Consider the following 17,565-nt stretch of genomic DNA (forward strand, 5'->3'; position numbering starts at 1 on the left):
TGAGTAAATCTGCCACCTAACCACTTTCTAACTGAATTTTTTGAAAAGCAGCTAAACCTTTATAAAATGAGCAGTTAAACTACTGATCTCTAAGGTTCCCTTATAGCTCAATGTTCTATTATTTTGTAATGAATTTTATACAAATAAGTATAAAGGAGGCAGCCCCAGCCAGGTAATTCAAAATCTAGTTTAATTGAAAATCAAGTGTTTTCTTCTTCCTAGTCTTACCAAGAGCCTTTGTATTTTAAAAACAGAGTAGCCTTATGCTTTCTACAAAGACTACTGGACTTTGCTATTCCAGAAATGACAGCTGAAATACAACCCTTGGAATATCAATAGCATAATGGAAGGAATCCACATTCTCTGCTAAATCCAGTGAAGAATTCAGCTACTTACTAGAAAATGTTTTTAATAACATAGTGATGCTACAACCTAAATTACTTTGTAAACTCAAAATAATTTGAAAATGTCACTTTTATGAAACATTGGCCCTTACACAAAAGTCCTTGTGCTATGTATCTATAAAACTACCTGCCATTTCTGCTCAGTTGAAGATCCCTCAGAAGTGCACAAATTTTAGTTCTTTGGAAAACAGGGTAACTCAAAGAATATGTTCATGGAAAGCAACAAAGTATAAGAAGATTGGAAAGATAGGTAGGGGCCAGGTTATGAAGTCCTTTAAAAACCAAACCAAGAATTTTATATTTAATGCTGGAGATAAAAAGGAATCACTGTAGCTTATTTGGGGAGAAGGGAGGATTGGCGGGGTGTTGAGGGGACACCTGTAATGTGATATGGTCAGACTTGCATTTTAAGAACATCAACTGGACAGCTAAATTCAACTCAACTTAATCCACAGCCAAGTGGAGGATGGATTAGAGTAGGGAAGAGATGAAAGACCAACCAGGCTGTCCAGATATGAGCTGAAGAGGGCCTGGCACAGGGTGGTGACAGTGTTAGAGGAGACGAGGATAAATAGGAAAGATGTTAACTGACAACTAATCAAACTGACTACTGGTGGTGAAAGAGTAAGGAGCTGAAGATGACAAATAAGTTGTGAGTGTGAGATTCTGAGGATAGTGGCACCCTACACAGTAAAAAGGGAGATCAGGAAGGGAGAATGGTTTGGGAGAAAAGATAACAATCTAGTTTGGGTCATATTGAGTTTAAGATGTCTGTAGATCATCTGAGAGTGGGGAAGTTACAAGAGAGGGGAGAGCTGACAAGTACATCTAAATAGGAATGAGAATTGAAACCTGGCAGCTGATGAAATTACTAAATGGGGGGTTGAGGGGGGGAGACCTAGAATAGACCCTTGGGAACATCCACAATTAATGGGTATGATCCCGGTGAAGATCCAGCAAAAAAGACAGAAAGCAGTGGAAAATTTACCTGTTGTCCTTGGGCAGCTGGGTGGCAAAGGAGATAAGAGTTCTGGCCCTGGAGTCAAAAGGACCCAATTTCAAATCTGGTCTCAGACACAAACTAGCAGTGTGACCCTGTGCAAGTCATTTAACCCTGTTTGCCTCATTTTCCTCATCTGTAAAATGAGTTGGAGAAGAAAATGGCAAACCACTCCAGTATCTTTGCCAAGAAAACCCCATATGGGATCATGAAAAATCATACATCATTGATTAATGAAACAACAAAAAAAATCTGGTTGAAGATCCTACAAAGACAGAGAGCAGTGGAAATTGCCTGATAACTGTATTCAATTATTTAATGGGCTGTCAAAGGAAAATAAAAATCTTCTTATGCTACATTAAAGAGTAGAACTAGGAACAAATACATAGAAATTAGGGGGAGAAAGATTCAGTGCATAGAGGAATGTTCCAATAATTAGACCTGTTCAACAATGGAATGGACTACCTTCAAAATTAGTGAAGTGTTTGCACAAGACGACCATCTGTCACAGTTGTTGAAAGTGTCCTTGTACTGAATAGGAAATTACAGTGGATGACTTTCCAATACTTAATTCTACATTTTGCTTAATTCTTTAAAATATTATATATGGATAATTGCATTATTTAAGCTAACAAAAGGGAGAGTTGGAAAGGGTAATCCAAAGTAGAAGATAGTCCAATCACCTGACAGGAATGACTCAATAGGCTTCTGGAGGAGAGCTATAAGAAAAAGTAGTTCTGCTCTCAACATGGAAGGAAGGATGAAGAGTCATTTTATTATAAGCAAAATTTTATTACAAAGCTACAGCTCTGTGGCATTTTCTTTCAAGCTTAAAGCAGCTGAAATTCTTAAAAATTATACATAAGTATCCTTTACAATCTTTTGCATATTTTGAAAAGCGTGCTGTTTGCTAGGTACCTTGTATACATAAAGTTTAAAGCCTTTGATTTTGCCAGGTACAGTAACTGGATAGAATATTGCTCCATATCTCTGTCTTTTCTACTTGAACACTGTTTTTACATAATCTATTTTTTAAAGCATACCTTAAACTATATTGGGGGCAAAGGCCTTTCATTACAGATTCTATTTTTTAAGCTTGAGAACTAATGCTCTCTTCTGGCCAAAAATGTCATCTGTCCTTAATATTTTTGAGGAAATGCACATGAAGTACAAATAGATTTTTTTTAAAAACCTCAAGAAATAATACTCATTAATTTTAATATGCAGGCAGGAGTCTTGACATAAAATAGCAGCTTTGTTGAGGGGTCAAATTGAATTAGATGTCAACAGTTATTGAAGATACTTTGGGACACCATTAAGTTTGGAAAATTCCTGTACTCTTCGACTTTGAGCCTAATTAATGTTTGAAATGAGAGGGATGTTCCTTTTCTAACCAGTACAAAGTATTTTACTTTTATAATTCTATTTGGCTATAAAATAGTAAAGAAAATATCTGATATTACATACAGTTAAACTTGACATCAGGTTAGCTATCGTAATTCACCAAGGTACGCCAAGTTATGGTACCAATCATTAAGAGAAAAAAGAGTCATAACTGGTTTTAATCCCCAAATAGGCACTTACTTTAAAAATAAAAAAGCTACACAGAGCAAATTACTCTTTTTTTTCTGACCCATCCTTATAATGTAGATAACACAGTTCAAGTTTGTCTTTTAAAAATAAATTAAGGGGGCAGCTGGGTGGCACAGTGGATAGGGCGCTGGCCCTGGATTCAGGAGGACCTGAGTTCAGATCTGGCCTCAGACACTTGACACTTACTGGCTGTGTGACCTTGGGCAAGTCACTTGACCCTCATTGCCCCACCCCACCCCCCAAAAAATTAAAATTCTTCCATGAAGAGTTATTGTTTTCCTAATCACCAATCCTAACAAGAGTAAAGTTTACATAACTTTAAGAAATACAATTATATAGAGAGAATGATTAAGGTCTACTATTCTAAAAAGTCATTTTGTAGCTACATTTAAATATAAAGGAATATTATTTTATTAAATATTAGTACAAGCATAAAAACAATTTATTTGAACTGATGAAACATTTAAAAAGGATACTCTTTACTGAAACAGGCTATTATTATGCAGAGCTAGTACAGAAGTTTTCCATATAGGTATGGTGAGCAAGGAGGGAAATACCACCCCCAATTTTTCCTTTTAATTGGTGTTAAAGGACCACTTTACCAATCATTGAGCCAGTATGCATCCCAAGAGAGGAAACTAAAGTTGTACTCTTAATACTAGTTTTGGTTGTGGGGTGGATTTAAAATTTTTTTTTTTTAATTTTCAAGTCTTAACTAAAAGTTTTACCTACATGTTAGTAGTTACGTGGATCTACAGACTTATCTACTACACATGGATAAATCACAGAGATGGAAACATTCTGGTATGTGCATTGGTGTGATGGCCACTATGCTAAAAGTCAGTGACCTCAGCGAGACCAAAAAAAAAAAAAACCCCCAACAGCTCTAATTTTCTAAGTTATATTTTTGCTATTTCAAATTCAAACAAAGTAGTGAGGGGATGAAACTTTATCATGCTCTTCTTCTTCTCTCGCTAAGATAAAACATTTCAGTAAGAGGCCAGGGAATAATGTAGAATGAATTAGATGTTATTCAGTTGGGTAAAAAGTATCTTGAAAGGGAAAAATCCTAGTCAGTGACTGAGATAGCTAGATCAAGCCAATCTGTTCTATAAAACTTTTCCTAAAAAGAGAACATTAAACTTGATATGAACTTCTGAAATGTTCTCTTTCTATAAAACATTTAATTTTCTCTTCAACATCTCAGCACCATTTATCTGGCATATTATCTATAAACTTAACATCTACCTTCAAGTCAGCAGTTTTATAAACACCACTACTACAAAATGCCTGATGGAAACACAATTTCAATCACAGATTTAATGGAGACATACAAATATTGCCAAAACACAATGAAATTCTTTTGAAGTGATATGATTAAGTCTATTGATTTGAGCACCAAAAAGGCATTCCCAATGGAAGCAAATTTCAGTTTGTAGGCAGTGAATTTGATATTTATGATAGCATACAGCCCATCAAAATAAACATACATCTGAAAGTCATAATAGAGGCTTGTTATCACTGAATTGCATCCCAACCCACTTTTTGAAAGAAACTTCCAAAAGTGAAGAACCTGTGATTCCCTGGTAGCGACTCCTCAGTATCTTGATAACTATAAAACCCTATTACTGCACCTCTCTAACTACTAAGAATGGAGAAAGACTGAGATCCACTTCAGTGGTTTTTAAATTCTGATATTGTGGAACTCTTCTACAATGCCTTTTATATCCTGGAATTCCAACTACAGAATGGCAGGAATAAAGCCTAAAGACATGTATGGACTAGATGCCTGCTTAAAGCTTCAAAATGATTTCTGCAGCAATTCAGCCGTAGCATCACAATCTAGTCAATGAATAGGCTAAGAAACTTTTCCTGGTATGCATCCCTGTTTGCCAAGTAAGCCACTGCTTTTCACATTATTTCACAGAACCTCAGAATTACCACAAAGAAATGAGAAGGCTTCCCTGAAATAAACTGTGGTCAGCCATGTTTCATCTGTGTCTAAGGTGTCTGCATTTTCTGATTAGGAGTTGGAGTTCCAAGACATCAAAATGTAACTAAAAGAGCTATACCTACTGACTTGAAAATATATTGGCCTACATATAACCACCTCAAATTAAGAATTAGTTTAGATTTTAGTGTCTCTGGGGTAAGAAAGAATTAAACAAAAATGCTAATAGGGTTGTATGTGATTTGGTCTGTTCTTTAAAAAAAAAAAAACCAAAACTTAAATACCACCTGCTATCTACAACAGAAATGAACAATTAACAAACTAATTATTATTATAATTACACATTTATTTTCAAGGGTAATACATGGCATTAACCCTGATTAGAAACACTGGCAGCTGAGTACGTGAAGAATTGGTCTCTGGTATCTAAAGTAAGACCAGGGAAAATCAGAGGACATATTTCATTTAGTAGGGCTTCTAACCAAAACAGAACCTGTTTTCTAAAAATACAAAAGTCTTCACAACAGTCAAGCAAACAGAACCATAAAGCATAAACTGAATCATTATTCTTCCCTACTAAGATTTCTCTAAAGAGTCTTAACCTCTGATACACACATCCCAAAAGAAAGGGGTCAGAAGTGCCAAAGGGAGAAACATCACACTGGAAAAAGATGTAAAGACTAAAATGAAGTTGCTTTCACACTGACAAAATTACTAGAAGGAAAAAGGAGTTGTGTTGTTATTAGTTCAAATATTGACAAGGAAGTCATTATTGAGGGGTTTGGTTTTTCTTGTTTTGTTTTTTGGCCAGGAAATACTTTTCAAACTATTTGGGACATGCCAATCTAGAAATCTTTTTTGCAAATGTTTTCATCAAGTAACCACTAAAAACATGGAAGAGTTTGTAGTTCTTAGTAAAGAGATATGAGGAAAGTTTAGAAAAATATTATACTCAGCTAACCGTTCAAAAATATTACTGATAAGAAAATATTTATAAAACTGAAGTCTGAGCATTAAGACGCATACAGGACAAAACTGTTTTTGGTTAAAACCAATGTTTGACTTGGTTGATGCTGCCTTCAGGTGTAGAAGTAACTGAAAATCATAACACAAAACCAACATACATTTGGAGTTTATTTTTTGGTCTCTTTGTAAACAGAACAGAGGATCCTAACAAGAGAAAGAAAAATCGGAAAGATGTGAGGAGGGGAAGATAAGAAATGACTAATATTATACACATGAAAAGCTTACCTTCATCTAATGAAAAGGCAACAAGAAGAAATGGCAAAAGTTGTGGCACATGGAAGACCTATAGCCTACCAAAAAATGATGTGGCATCTCTGTCCTTGAAAAATCTACAGAAATAGGAGGCTACCATCTCATATGGTTTAGCTATATCCCTGTCTCATATGGGAAAAACGGTTATGAATGTTAGCATTAAAAGTATGATAGTCTAAGAGTTAAATCCAGAGTAGTACAGGGTATTGGACCAGTTAATCCTTTAAATTCTGCTAAAGCTCAATGATTCTTCTTAATGCCTTGGGCTTCCTTTCCCCGTAGGCCTTGAGCAAAACCCTGGTCAAGAGTGATTCTATTTTGTTTTTATGTAATAAACTATTTATGCGTGTATATGTATATAAAATGCAAACTCTATTTCACCAAGAACATAGCTACATATATAGAATGATATTTTTCAAAGTACCATATTGTAGATATCAATGGTGCCATATAAGTTGAAAAAATATATATATTACTTTTGTCTTAAAATAGCCATTACTAGGCTAATGTTATAATTTATGAATTGTTCAAATGTATTTGAGTTGGTTAAAGTTCTAAGATATTCTAAATTTATATACCTTGACTAGAGATAAAGCCATATGTTTAAATTACATTTAGAGCAATGCATTAAAAAATGTTGAAAGTGAAGAAAATAAAAGTACTGAGTTCAAATAGCAGTTATTGCATCCATTAAGTCAACCATTTCTTTTTCACTCCAAACCCATAATTTCATCAGTGGAATTTCATCAGTTGTAGATCAGCAACTTGTTTATAATTCATATTCTATGACATCTATAGGAGGGCACTGGGAAGTTATGTAACTTGCCTAAGGTCACACAGCTAATATGTGTCAAAAGCAGGATCTGAACTCAGGTCTTCCCAGCTCCAAGGTCAGTCCTCTATCCACTATGCCATGATGCCTCTCAGTTTGGTAAGAATAAAAACATCTGAGAAGTGTTTTAATTTGTTCCACTCAAAAAACCAAATATTATACACATGGATTATATCAGGTTCTTTACTAAACTGAAAATAGTTAATAACTTTCCTTGTCATTTTAAAGTCATTACTGACCTTTTTTTTTTTGGGGGGGGGGGGGGATAAATACCTACACAGACACAGACAGACAGACAGACAGACAGACAGACAGACAGACACACACACACACACACACACACACACCCCGTAAGATCACAAGCCATTGGCCAGAGCTCTAGAGGCTGAGGTTCACTGTCTCTGGACTCAATTTTCCACCACTTAAGCTGTGGATCATCGCTATCATGTGAGAATGCTTGTTTAACTCCTCTTGCTGCTGCTTTACCAGAGTCTCTCTCTCTTCCAAACGACTTTCCAGTTGTGCCTTTTGTACCTCCAGGGAAGAAGCCTATGAGATGAACAGAAATACAGCTCAGTATGCTTTTTCCTGATGGATATGTTAGAATGGCCATGTCTGCGTGAACATGGAAGACAAGCTCCATAAGAGAAGGGCAGCTATATAGTAATGCAGAAAGAGTGCCAGTCATGGAGTCAGAAGACCCGAGTTTAAATCCAGCCTCAAAAACTTATTAACTGTGTGACCCTGGAGAAGTCACTTAACTTAGCCTGCTTCAGTTTCCTCATCTGCAAAATGCAGACAATAATTACACCTACCTCCCAAGGTTCTTGTAAGGATTAAATGAGATATTTGTAAAGTGTTTTGCAAACCTTGAAGTGCTAATTAAATGCTGGCTAGGTATTTTAATCATATGATATCAATTTGAAACCTGTCATAATTAGCAATGCTAAACAAAATTTTGTTGAAAAGTGTAAATGAATATATACTATATAAATTACTATTGAATTCTGTAGAACTGAAGCATTATCAAAACACCTGTGACCACAAATGCTACCTTTAATTTTGTACCTTTGCTCCTCTGCTATGTTCAAATACAGCAGCAGCAGCAGCTGAAACAAGACTCCATGCTGATTAGGTCTGGAGTAGTGGGCAGGTCAGAAAACAATACTGTTAACAGTGATGTTAGAGAGCTTCAAGCAACAGGTATCGCCTCCTTTTTTTAACATAAGTGGTAATATAAGGAGTCAGCAAGTCGTGGGTTTTGAGTAACTGTAACAACTTAAATTTTTTTTTTTTAGTGCACATACAATCAGAGTAAGAGAACCATATAACACAATTTCATGAGCTGAAGTCACTTGTATTGGAATTTAATTTTTAACCACTTCACCAATGTGTACCTTACTCATTAAGGACTATCAGTGACATACGGAGCCAAAATAAGAGCTGGGCTTTCCTAAGTGGTCAACTGCCTTTCAGCCCTTCTGATGTCTTCTTGCCTCATATTATTTCCTCTAACTTTGTGATTCAGAGAGCCCAGTTTTGTCGAGCAAATAGTACAATATAAAATAATTATAAATATCATATTTTACTGAAAAATTAAAGTTTTGATTTAATAATATTATAAAGGCTTTCCTTGTGTGAAATAATGTTTTTTTGCAAATTCCAACTATTTCAAGATTTTGTCACTTTCTAGAATCAAATTACTAAAGAAATATGATGGGGCAGCTAGGTGGCGCAGTGGATAGAGCACCAGCCCTGGAGTCAGGAGTACCTGAGTTCAGGTCCAGCCTCAGACACTTAACACTTACTAGCTGTGTGACTCTGGGCAAGTCACTTAACCCCAATTGCCTCACTAAAAACAAAAAAAAATAAGAAATATGATGATGGCTCAACTAAAGTCCCTCATTTCACACTAGTTTTTCTCCAGTGACTACAAATGATAACTATAGTAAATTCTTACCTTAATGCTTAATTCTTTTCTTGCTTGCTCCGTTCTATTTAATTCTTTTTTCAGAATTTCAATAGTTTCTTCCCTATCTTCTTTTTCTTTTTGCAGAACTCTCAGTTTGTCCTCGTGTACTTTTGTTTTTTGTTGTAAATCTTAAGAAAAATTTGTAGAAACATGAATTTTTTATGATCAGATATCTCAGCACTGATATCATCATGATGCATAAAAGTGATTATGGGCTTATCAAGCATGGAAGCATAAATGTTTAAGAGACAGCTAGAAGGATAAGTCTGGCTTAAGAAGTTTAGTACTTGCAGGTAGGTGGTGCAGTGGATAAGGCACCAGCCCTGGATTCAGGAGGACCTGAGTTTAAATCTGACCTCAGACACTTGACACCTACTAGCTGTGGGACCCTGGGCAACTCACTTAACCCTTATTTCCCCACCAAAAAAAAAAAGAATATGACATCTGGAATAAACATGCAGAACAAGCAAGAAGTTTATTACTACAGAATCAGTATAATCAGATGTGATCCTATGGAGAAGGTTAGAGCTGGTTTATGGAATGCTGAAAGCAGAAAAAACTAGTTTATTCATCATTCTCAGTCATAAAATGTGGACTCTTCAACTATTAAGGCTTCATTTTTAAAACAGCTTTACTTATTTACAACAATTCAACCTAGTCTAGTAACTGTTGTAATACAGGGTTGAAATTCCATAATTAACGAGTGGACATGTTGCAAGCAACTAAAAAATGGCCCAAGTTTTAGTCTCTTAATTTTTGTGTGTGTGTTTTGGTTTTTGTTTTGTCTTGTCTTTCAGGGCAATGGGGGTTAAGTGACTTGTCCAAGGTCACAGAGCTAGTGTGTCAAGTGTCTGAGGCCAGATTTGAACTCAGGTCCTCCTGAATCCAGGGCTGGTGTTTTATCCACTACACCACCTAGCTGCCCCCAAGTCTCTTAATTTTTGACTGCAGAGACAAGCTTGGTTCTGAACTTTCTCCTTGAGGTTAAAGTAGCCACTTCAACTCCATTCAGTCTTCCCAGTCTCCCACATCCAAACTTCATTGTTAATGCCACATCTCTTCCCTCTACCTTCCTTCACACAAAGAACAGTCAAGATATGACATAAAGGCAATTCCTAGAAAGTTTTGATGTAGAAAGCTGCGGGTGAGGGAAATTGTGGGAGAGAGAAGAAAAGACAATTTCAGAAAGAAGTTTAAGATGGGTAGCGATATTTCCAGAGTAAGGAATGGGCAAGCAATGTGTGAGCAGCAGATCTGTAGTCAGACAACTCAAGTTTGAATTAATACTACTATTCATTACCTATACTAGCTTGGGCAGGTCACTTAACCTTTTAAGGGAGGTTTCCTCATTCCTAAAGTAAAGAGGTGTGAACAGATTATTTTCTAAAGCCCCTTTCCAATTGCTGTGTTTATCCACGGTTCTTTCTTACACAAACTATGATTTAGTTTTAACTAAAAGTTACCTAGTACTGCCATCTGCTGTTACTTTGTGCTAAGTATCACAATTGAAGAATTTTCCCCACTTTGTGAAAGCATACTAAGCCCACCTCAAAACCCCACTTCCTTTTCTAGACATATAAAGCAATCATATTTTCTCACTGTCCTATTGTGATACTTTTGACTTATCTGATTGAAATAAACCTCATCGGTATTTTATCAAATATCAAGGAGACACTGTCCTAGCCTGAAATCTTTTTAAATATCCCTTTTAAAGCTCTGCCTATTTTCTAAAGGAAAACTAAGTCAATATGTACATTTCAAGCTTCAGATTAAACACCAGTTCAGGAAAAAACTTTCATATCCCCAAAGATAGAATTAGGATACTGACCTGATACAGGCAGAAATCTTTTTCACTAATCCTTAAAATCAGTCCTCCTTTCCCTACCCTAGATCAGATTAAATGACTTTTAAAAAATGATTCTTAATGACACTCAGATACTTTAAATCATTGTTGTTCTGTTTAAGAAATCAAAGGTTGTCATACACATATAATCTGTACTTTTGCTTATCTTGACTCTGGAATTTTGTCTTTGCACCTCTGAATACTACAAAGCAGATGAAGAACTTGCATGAAAAGGGAAAACTTCAATTAGCAGTTTGAATCTCCTGCCAATCAATAATGCTTGTAGATGTAACTGTATTTGAATTTGAATATCTATGTAGAGTACTGGATTTTTTTCTACATTCAAATAAAGCAGCTTTTGTACTGGCAGACCTCAATCAACTGTTAATATGCTGTCATATTGGTACAAAGATGCACTAAAGAAACCATGTAGGGGGCGGCTAGGTGGCACAGTGGATAAAGCACCGGCCCTGGATTCAGGAGTTCCTGAGTTCAAATCCAGCCTCACACATTTGACACTTACTAGCTGTGTGACCTTGGACAAGTCACTTAACCCCCACTGCCCCGCAAAAAAAAAAAAAAGAAAAAGAAACCATGTGGAATGTTAATGGAAAATCATCAACAAAACCAAAAGCTATGACAAAACTGGAAGCTAAGAAAAAAGTAGAATAAAATAAATCCTGACTTTATTGGGGGGGGTGGGGGGACCAACAAAGGTGATGAATAAATTTTTCGACTTGACAAAAGACTAAGGAAACTTTGTATTGACTTATGAATTCTTTCTGAATTTTAATACTACAATGTTTATGTTAAAAAGATTTACTTACTTGCAATTATACATTCTCTCTCTACTAGCTGATTCTGTATTTCTTTTCTCTGCTCTTCTGTTTCCATCAACTGAGCAATTGTTCTGAAATGTTAAAAAAAAAAGTATTGCAAAAAATTCTCAAATAGTCAATGGTTTCCTGTTTAAGATATTTCTTTGCAATAATCTATTTAAGGTAAAGTCCTATTGAAAGAACATTAAGGGGGCAGCTAAGTGGCACAGTGGATAGAGCACCGGGCCTGGAGTCAGGAGGACCTGAGTTCAAAGCTGGCCTCAGACACTTAACGCTTACTAGCTGTGTGACCCTGGGCAAGTCACTTAACCCCAATTGCCTCACTAAAAAGAAAAGAAAGAACATTAACCTGAACTCGTAACTGTATACCATAAGAGTCAACAAGTGGCCAGCAGTTTATCTACCAATTTTGATGATTAAAATTAAATGGTTGCAATAAACAAAAATCACATCAGCTTCTTTAAAAGTAAGTAACTTTTTTAGAACTGTGGAGTATAGATGCTGAATGAAATATACTATTTCTTTTGTTTTTGGTGCTGTTGTTTTTTCTATTTTGAGGTTTTTCATCATTGCTCTGATTTTTCTCTTATAACATGACTAATGCAGAAATAGGATTAATGTTATTATGTTTATATATATATATATATATATATAAATAAAAACCTCTATCAGATTACCTGCTGTCTAAGGGAGGGGGGAGAGAGGGAGAAAAATCTGAAATTGGAAAGCTTGTATAAACAAAAGTTGAGAACTATCTTTACATGTAATGGGAAAAAAAATAATTAATTTTTTAAAAAGAAGACAAAAAATACTAATATTAATAATTATACTAATAATGACATACATTATAAGAGTATTATTAAATAAAATATCTATGAATAATGAAAAAACAAAACAAAAAAGTAACTTTTTTTAAAAAGTAGGTTAAATAAGAATTTTTTTAAAAAAACTATTTTTAAAAATGCACTCAAGTTTAAGAGAAATATGTAAAAAATAATAATTTTTAAAAATTGGGGCAGCTAGGTGGCACAGTGGATAAAGCACTGGCCCTGGATTCAGGAGGACCTGAGTTCAAGGCCAGCTTCAGACACTTGACACTTAACTAGCTGTGTGACCCTAGGCAAGTCACTTAACCCTCATTGCCCTGCAAAAAAAAAAATGCACTCAACTTTAAGAGAAATATATGTAAAAAAATAATAATTTAAAAAACTATTAAAACTTACTTGTCATTTTGCTGCTTGAGTGATTCATTCACTTTTTTCACTGTCTCAATTTGTTTGTTTAGAGAATCACACGTGACCTGTAAATCTTTACTCTTCCTTTCAAAAGCTTCGCTCCTGAAAAGAGAAAAGATGGGCTGAAATCAAAGAAATCATAAAGCATAGCATTCTCTCTACTTATTGTTTTTTAGCCAAAGTACACAGAGACAAGTGGGAAAGCTTTGATTGAACATGTACCAAATTCACACCAACAGAGAACTTCAATTTTAAATGACAGCAAAATGGATAGACTTTGGATCCTTTTATAAAACTGTCCAGAATGGAGTATGTTGTGAAACATGGTAGGTATGAGCCTACTTATTATAGAAACTCATTTTCCCCAGGGATATATGTAAATTTTCAAGGGAAAAAAAAAGTTCATGGCACAAATCTATAAGTTGATTTTGTTTTCCCCACAAGATGAGGCTTTAAAAAAAAAATTTAAGTTATTACAAAATAATACTGCAAATGGTGATTACTACTCCTGCCTTTAGTAACTAGTAAAGTTTAGAATTAAAAAGTTGTTTGGCCTCAATACAATTTTTGTTTTCAGGGAAGCAAACAGAAAATAATTTATCCTTAGCTACTGAAAGCTACTTAAAGGACATAAAGCTTTGTCTTCCATGAGTTAATGCAAGATATTAATTCACCTCTTGCAGACTTCTTCCCTTCAACTGTTTTTTTTTTTTTCACCCTCAATATCCAGGAAGAAACACTAATAGCTTCTAGAGACAAATTTTTGGAACTCCTTGACTATAAATGGGATTCATGCTTAATGCTCATCTTTTGGAAAAGGTGATGTTAAAGGGAAGGAGAAAAATACAACCTTTCTGGAAATATTGCACACTTCTTGTTCCCTATTCTGCTTCAAATTTCCTTGTTATTCAGAGAGTACCTAAATTCTGCCCAGTTATAATTTCTATAGGTATTATTTAAAGTATAATGCTACATTTGAATTTTCAAAATAAGTATCAGTTCTTGCTGATTAAAAATGTCAAAAACAAGTGTATATTAAGATTGTTAGCAGTTTTAAGTTCTTTTAAGAGAAATATAGCCATAGAGAGGCCACCTAAAAGTCAGGAAAAACTGGGTTCAATGTGCCCTGATACATACTGACAATACAACCCTAGGCAAGTCACTTAATCCTCCCAGTGAAGCTTAAAATCAATGTGTATAGAAGGGAAAGATAATTCATTATATCTAAAATCAGATCTTTCCCTACTCATAATACCCCCACCCAATATCCAAAATAATTTAGTGATTCAACTTGAAGGCAGAATAGCATAGTAGAATGAGCACTGGCTTTTAAGTCAGGTCCTGGATTCAGTTCAGGTCTCTATCAATAACTACTAGGGCAAGGCACTTGACCCCTCCAGGACTGTGTCCTCATCTGTAAAATGAGGTCACCCTACATGATCTCTAAATTCTTTAAAGTACTAAAGCTAAGACTCAAAGTTTTCACTATGAAAAATGGCCATAAAGAAAGAGGCACCTCTTGGCACAACAGACAGTGCCACATCTGACTCAGGAAGACCTGGGTTCAAATTCGACCTCAAAACACTTACTAGCTGTGTGACCCTGGACAAGTCACTTACCCTGTTTGCTTCAGTTTCCTCATCTGTAAAATGAGGATAATAATAGCATTTACTTCCCAGGGTTGTTGTGAGGATCAAATAAGAAAATATCTGTAATGTACTTAGCAGGTGCTGTATAAATATTAGCTATCATTTTTATTGTGACTAATAACAGCAAGCAATGGAGGAAAGTGACAAAAGGACTAACTGGAAATGAAATCTGTATTTGGGCCTTATCTTTGCCAATGACCTTAGGGAAACGGCTCACCATATAACTAATTGATAATATCACACAGATAAACAAGATGATCTATGTTAATGTTGGGCTAAATAGGGCTTTTTTTTTTTTTTTAGGGCAATGGGGGTTAAGTGACTTGCCCATGGTCACACAGTAAGTGTCAAGTGTCTGAGGTCGAATTTGAACTCAGGTACTCCTGAATCCAGGGCTGGTGCTCTATCCACTGCACTACCTAGCTGCCCCCTAAATGGGGCTTTTTAAAAAGGTTATAAAGGAACTTGCTATGAAGTTTAAGATGAGTTGCTTTGTGGGTCAAGATAATGCTTATGTATGTATATGGGGAAAGAACTGCTGTGCTTTTATAAAGTGTTTTAATGGACTTTATTTATGATCATGAACTATGCTAAATACTGACCAATCCAAGTCTTTCGAATTTAATATCTCAAGATGCAGTTAAGGGTCTTGATCTATATTACTCCTGTGACCTCTTATCTTCTATGACTTAGAATTTATGGAATGTTGTAAATGGATGCCACATCTATAACACAGGTTTGAGTATTAACAGTGAAGTGAGATTAACTTTTTAGAAAACGAATGCAATGTAGGCAATCTCCAACTTATGTACACATTTAACACATGAACAAATATCCTAATTGGGTATAGCTGATCAGGTCAAATGGTCTGATTTATATTTGGGGATTCCCCATCTTCTCTGGTTGCTGTTTTCTAGGATCACCTTCCTATCTCGTTCTTATTTTACCCCAAGGCTGGAACGGAAGGGATTTTCAGGTATTCCTCTAAGTCTCAGTAAACTTTCATCCCAGGCTCATTTATCAGCATTACCTAGTTCCATTGCCTAAGCAGAAGCTGAGGTAGTGCTAATCCCTTATCCCACTTCAATAGGTGGGAGATGTTCCTGACACTTCAGTTTCAATTCGGAATGAATTTTCTCATAGAAACGTGGTTACACATAGTGGCTAGGTTTTAGAATGATAGCATGTTATTCCTGTGCCCAATGGATGAATTCCCTCTAAAACATCCCAAGTCATCAGCCAATCTCTCCTTAAACATCTCCAAAAGTACTGCAAAGTGTTATATACTAGATATATTACAAACTAAAAAGGCTTTGGTGGGCTGAATAGAGGAACCTAACTACCATTAACAACACTGTTTCTTTGGGAAAATGAATTCTGAGTTTTGATGAACTGACTTATAAATGAATGTTAGAAACATAGCCCCCTTTAAACTAGGGGCAGCCTACATTTTATATATAAGATGTTATAAAGAAATATTTTATTAAACCTCTGAATAAGTTCCATATAGGATTTTTTTAGCACTTCATGTTCTTCAGCCACAGTTTGCAACTTCCTATTATGTTGAAAGAGATGCTCAATATCACTCTGGACCCGTTCTGATTCAACCTGCTGCGATTTCAGTAACACTCCAAGCTCTTCATTTTTTTGCTCAACTTCTCTCAACATAGAAGCAAGGGTCCTTGCCTTGAAACAAAACACAAGAATTCAAACTATTACACTGCCATGTGTTAGCGTGATTCACCCCCACTGATTCAAAACGGGTATATTTTTGTGATTTTATTTTTTATAATCTACTTCATGGAATTATATCCTAAATCAAGGTTGTCACAAATGCTTAGTGACTTCTGATAAATCTGAAATATTTCTTCTAAAAATGCAACTGGATATCTTAAATTAAGTACGTAAAAAAACCTCTCCATAGTTTTTGTCACTATTATCAAGATGAACTTTTCAAAAATCTTCACACATAAATCAAATCTCAATATAAGCTATGATGCTTAGAAATTTGGCGGAGGGGAACATTTTTAAATAGATGATCTAAAACTATATTTGGTGCTTTATAGTTTTCTTGATAGTATAATCCTGAGCAACTTAAAGCAGAAGACCAGCGGAGTATTATTTACAAAATTGGCTGAATGTCATGACATTTGGCAAAAGTGCAAAGTAGTAAACTAAAAGATGTTCAGTTCCTATCTGGAAACAGCTACATTTATTTAAAAACAAACCATAGTTATCCATACCATACTATTCACTCCGTGGAGACTTGGCTCTTCCATTTAACGACTCTGATTCCTAAATTTGGCAATTTAGAATCCCTTCATAAAAAGCTAAATAAGATTAGGGCAAAGGCCCTGAGTATGAAAAAATGTGGATTATGCTCCAAAAAATGGTACTCAAACTTTTCCATCACTAATAGGCGTCCGCGTCTGGTTTTGTTTTCTGTCAGGCATTTTTTTTTTTTTTGACTGAGGATGAGAGAAAATTCTGCTGACATTTCTCAAAATAAGCACCAATTAAGGAGTACAAAAATCTAGGCATTCAATTCCAATTGATATGCAGAAAGTAAGATGCAATTCTGACTCATTCAAGTCCCTTTTTGTGTAAGTCTGCTTTGCTGGTCTCTCTGACTTTATTTTCTAAAAATACCTTTTGACCCAGAGAATGAATAGCAAAGACAACAGTTGGTTTTCATATTTTACACACAGTAAAGGGACTAAACTTAGTCTCTAAAACTAAACATTAAAAGAAAAACAATCTACATAAATCTTATATTTAAAGAAGGCTTTTCATACCAAAACATTCAACATGAGTATAAGACTCTAAAACAGTCTACATTCAACATGAGGTCTAGGCAAGTATGCAAAGTTATGTTAGCATAATAAGAAGAAAAAAATCATTTTTCATTTTAAAATTTAAATTGTCTATGACAGGAAATAATGAAGGAGGGATAGTGGCCATAATGATTG

At 35.2% G+C, this 17,565-nt stretch overlaps 1 protein-coding gene across 2 annotated transcripts in view; it reads right to left on the reverse strand.

Annotated features, from left to right (window-relative positions):
- Positions 1-3,341: 3,341 nt before the first annotated feature.
- The window catches only part of CIP2A (cellular inhibitor of PP2A), a 52,784-nt gene continuing 38,560 nt past the window's right edge, over positions 3,342-17,565 (reverse strand). Inside the window, exons 17-22 of one of the 2 annotated variants that reach the window (XM_043991024.1) lie at positions 16,086-16,282; positions 12,936-13,049; positions 11,701-11,783; positions 9,019-9,158; positions 7,406-7,607; positions 3,342-6,118 (exon numbers count right to left, since the gene is read on the reverse strand). In XM_043991024.1, the coding sequence (XP_043846959.1) occupies positions 7,437-7,607; positions 9,019-9,158; positions 11,701-11,783; positions 12,936-13,049; positions 16,086-16,282 (705 nt within the window). In that variant the 3' untranslated portion in view covers positions 3,342-6,118; positions 7,406-7,436. Of the gene's footprint in view, positions 6,119-7,405; positions 7,608-9,018; positions 9,159-11,700; positions 11,784-12,935; positions 13,050-14,566; positions 14,590-16,085; positions 16,283-17,565 lie in introns of those variants that run through there. The other variant, XM_043991025.1, reaches the window with a different exon arrangement.

The sequence above is a fragment of the Dromiciops gliroides genome, chromosome 3, assembly GCF_019393635.1.
Source record: "Dromiciops gliroides isolate mDroGli1 chromosome 3, mDroGli1.pri, whole genome shotgun sequence".
Classification (NCBI taxonomy): domain Eukaryota; kingdom Metazoa; phylum Chordata; class Mammalia; order Microbiotheria; family Microbiotheriidae; genus Dromiciops; species Dromiciops gliroides.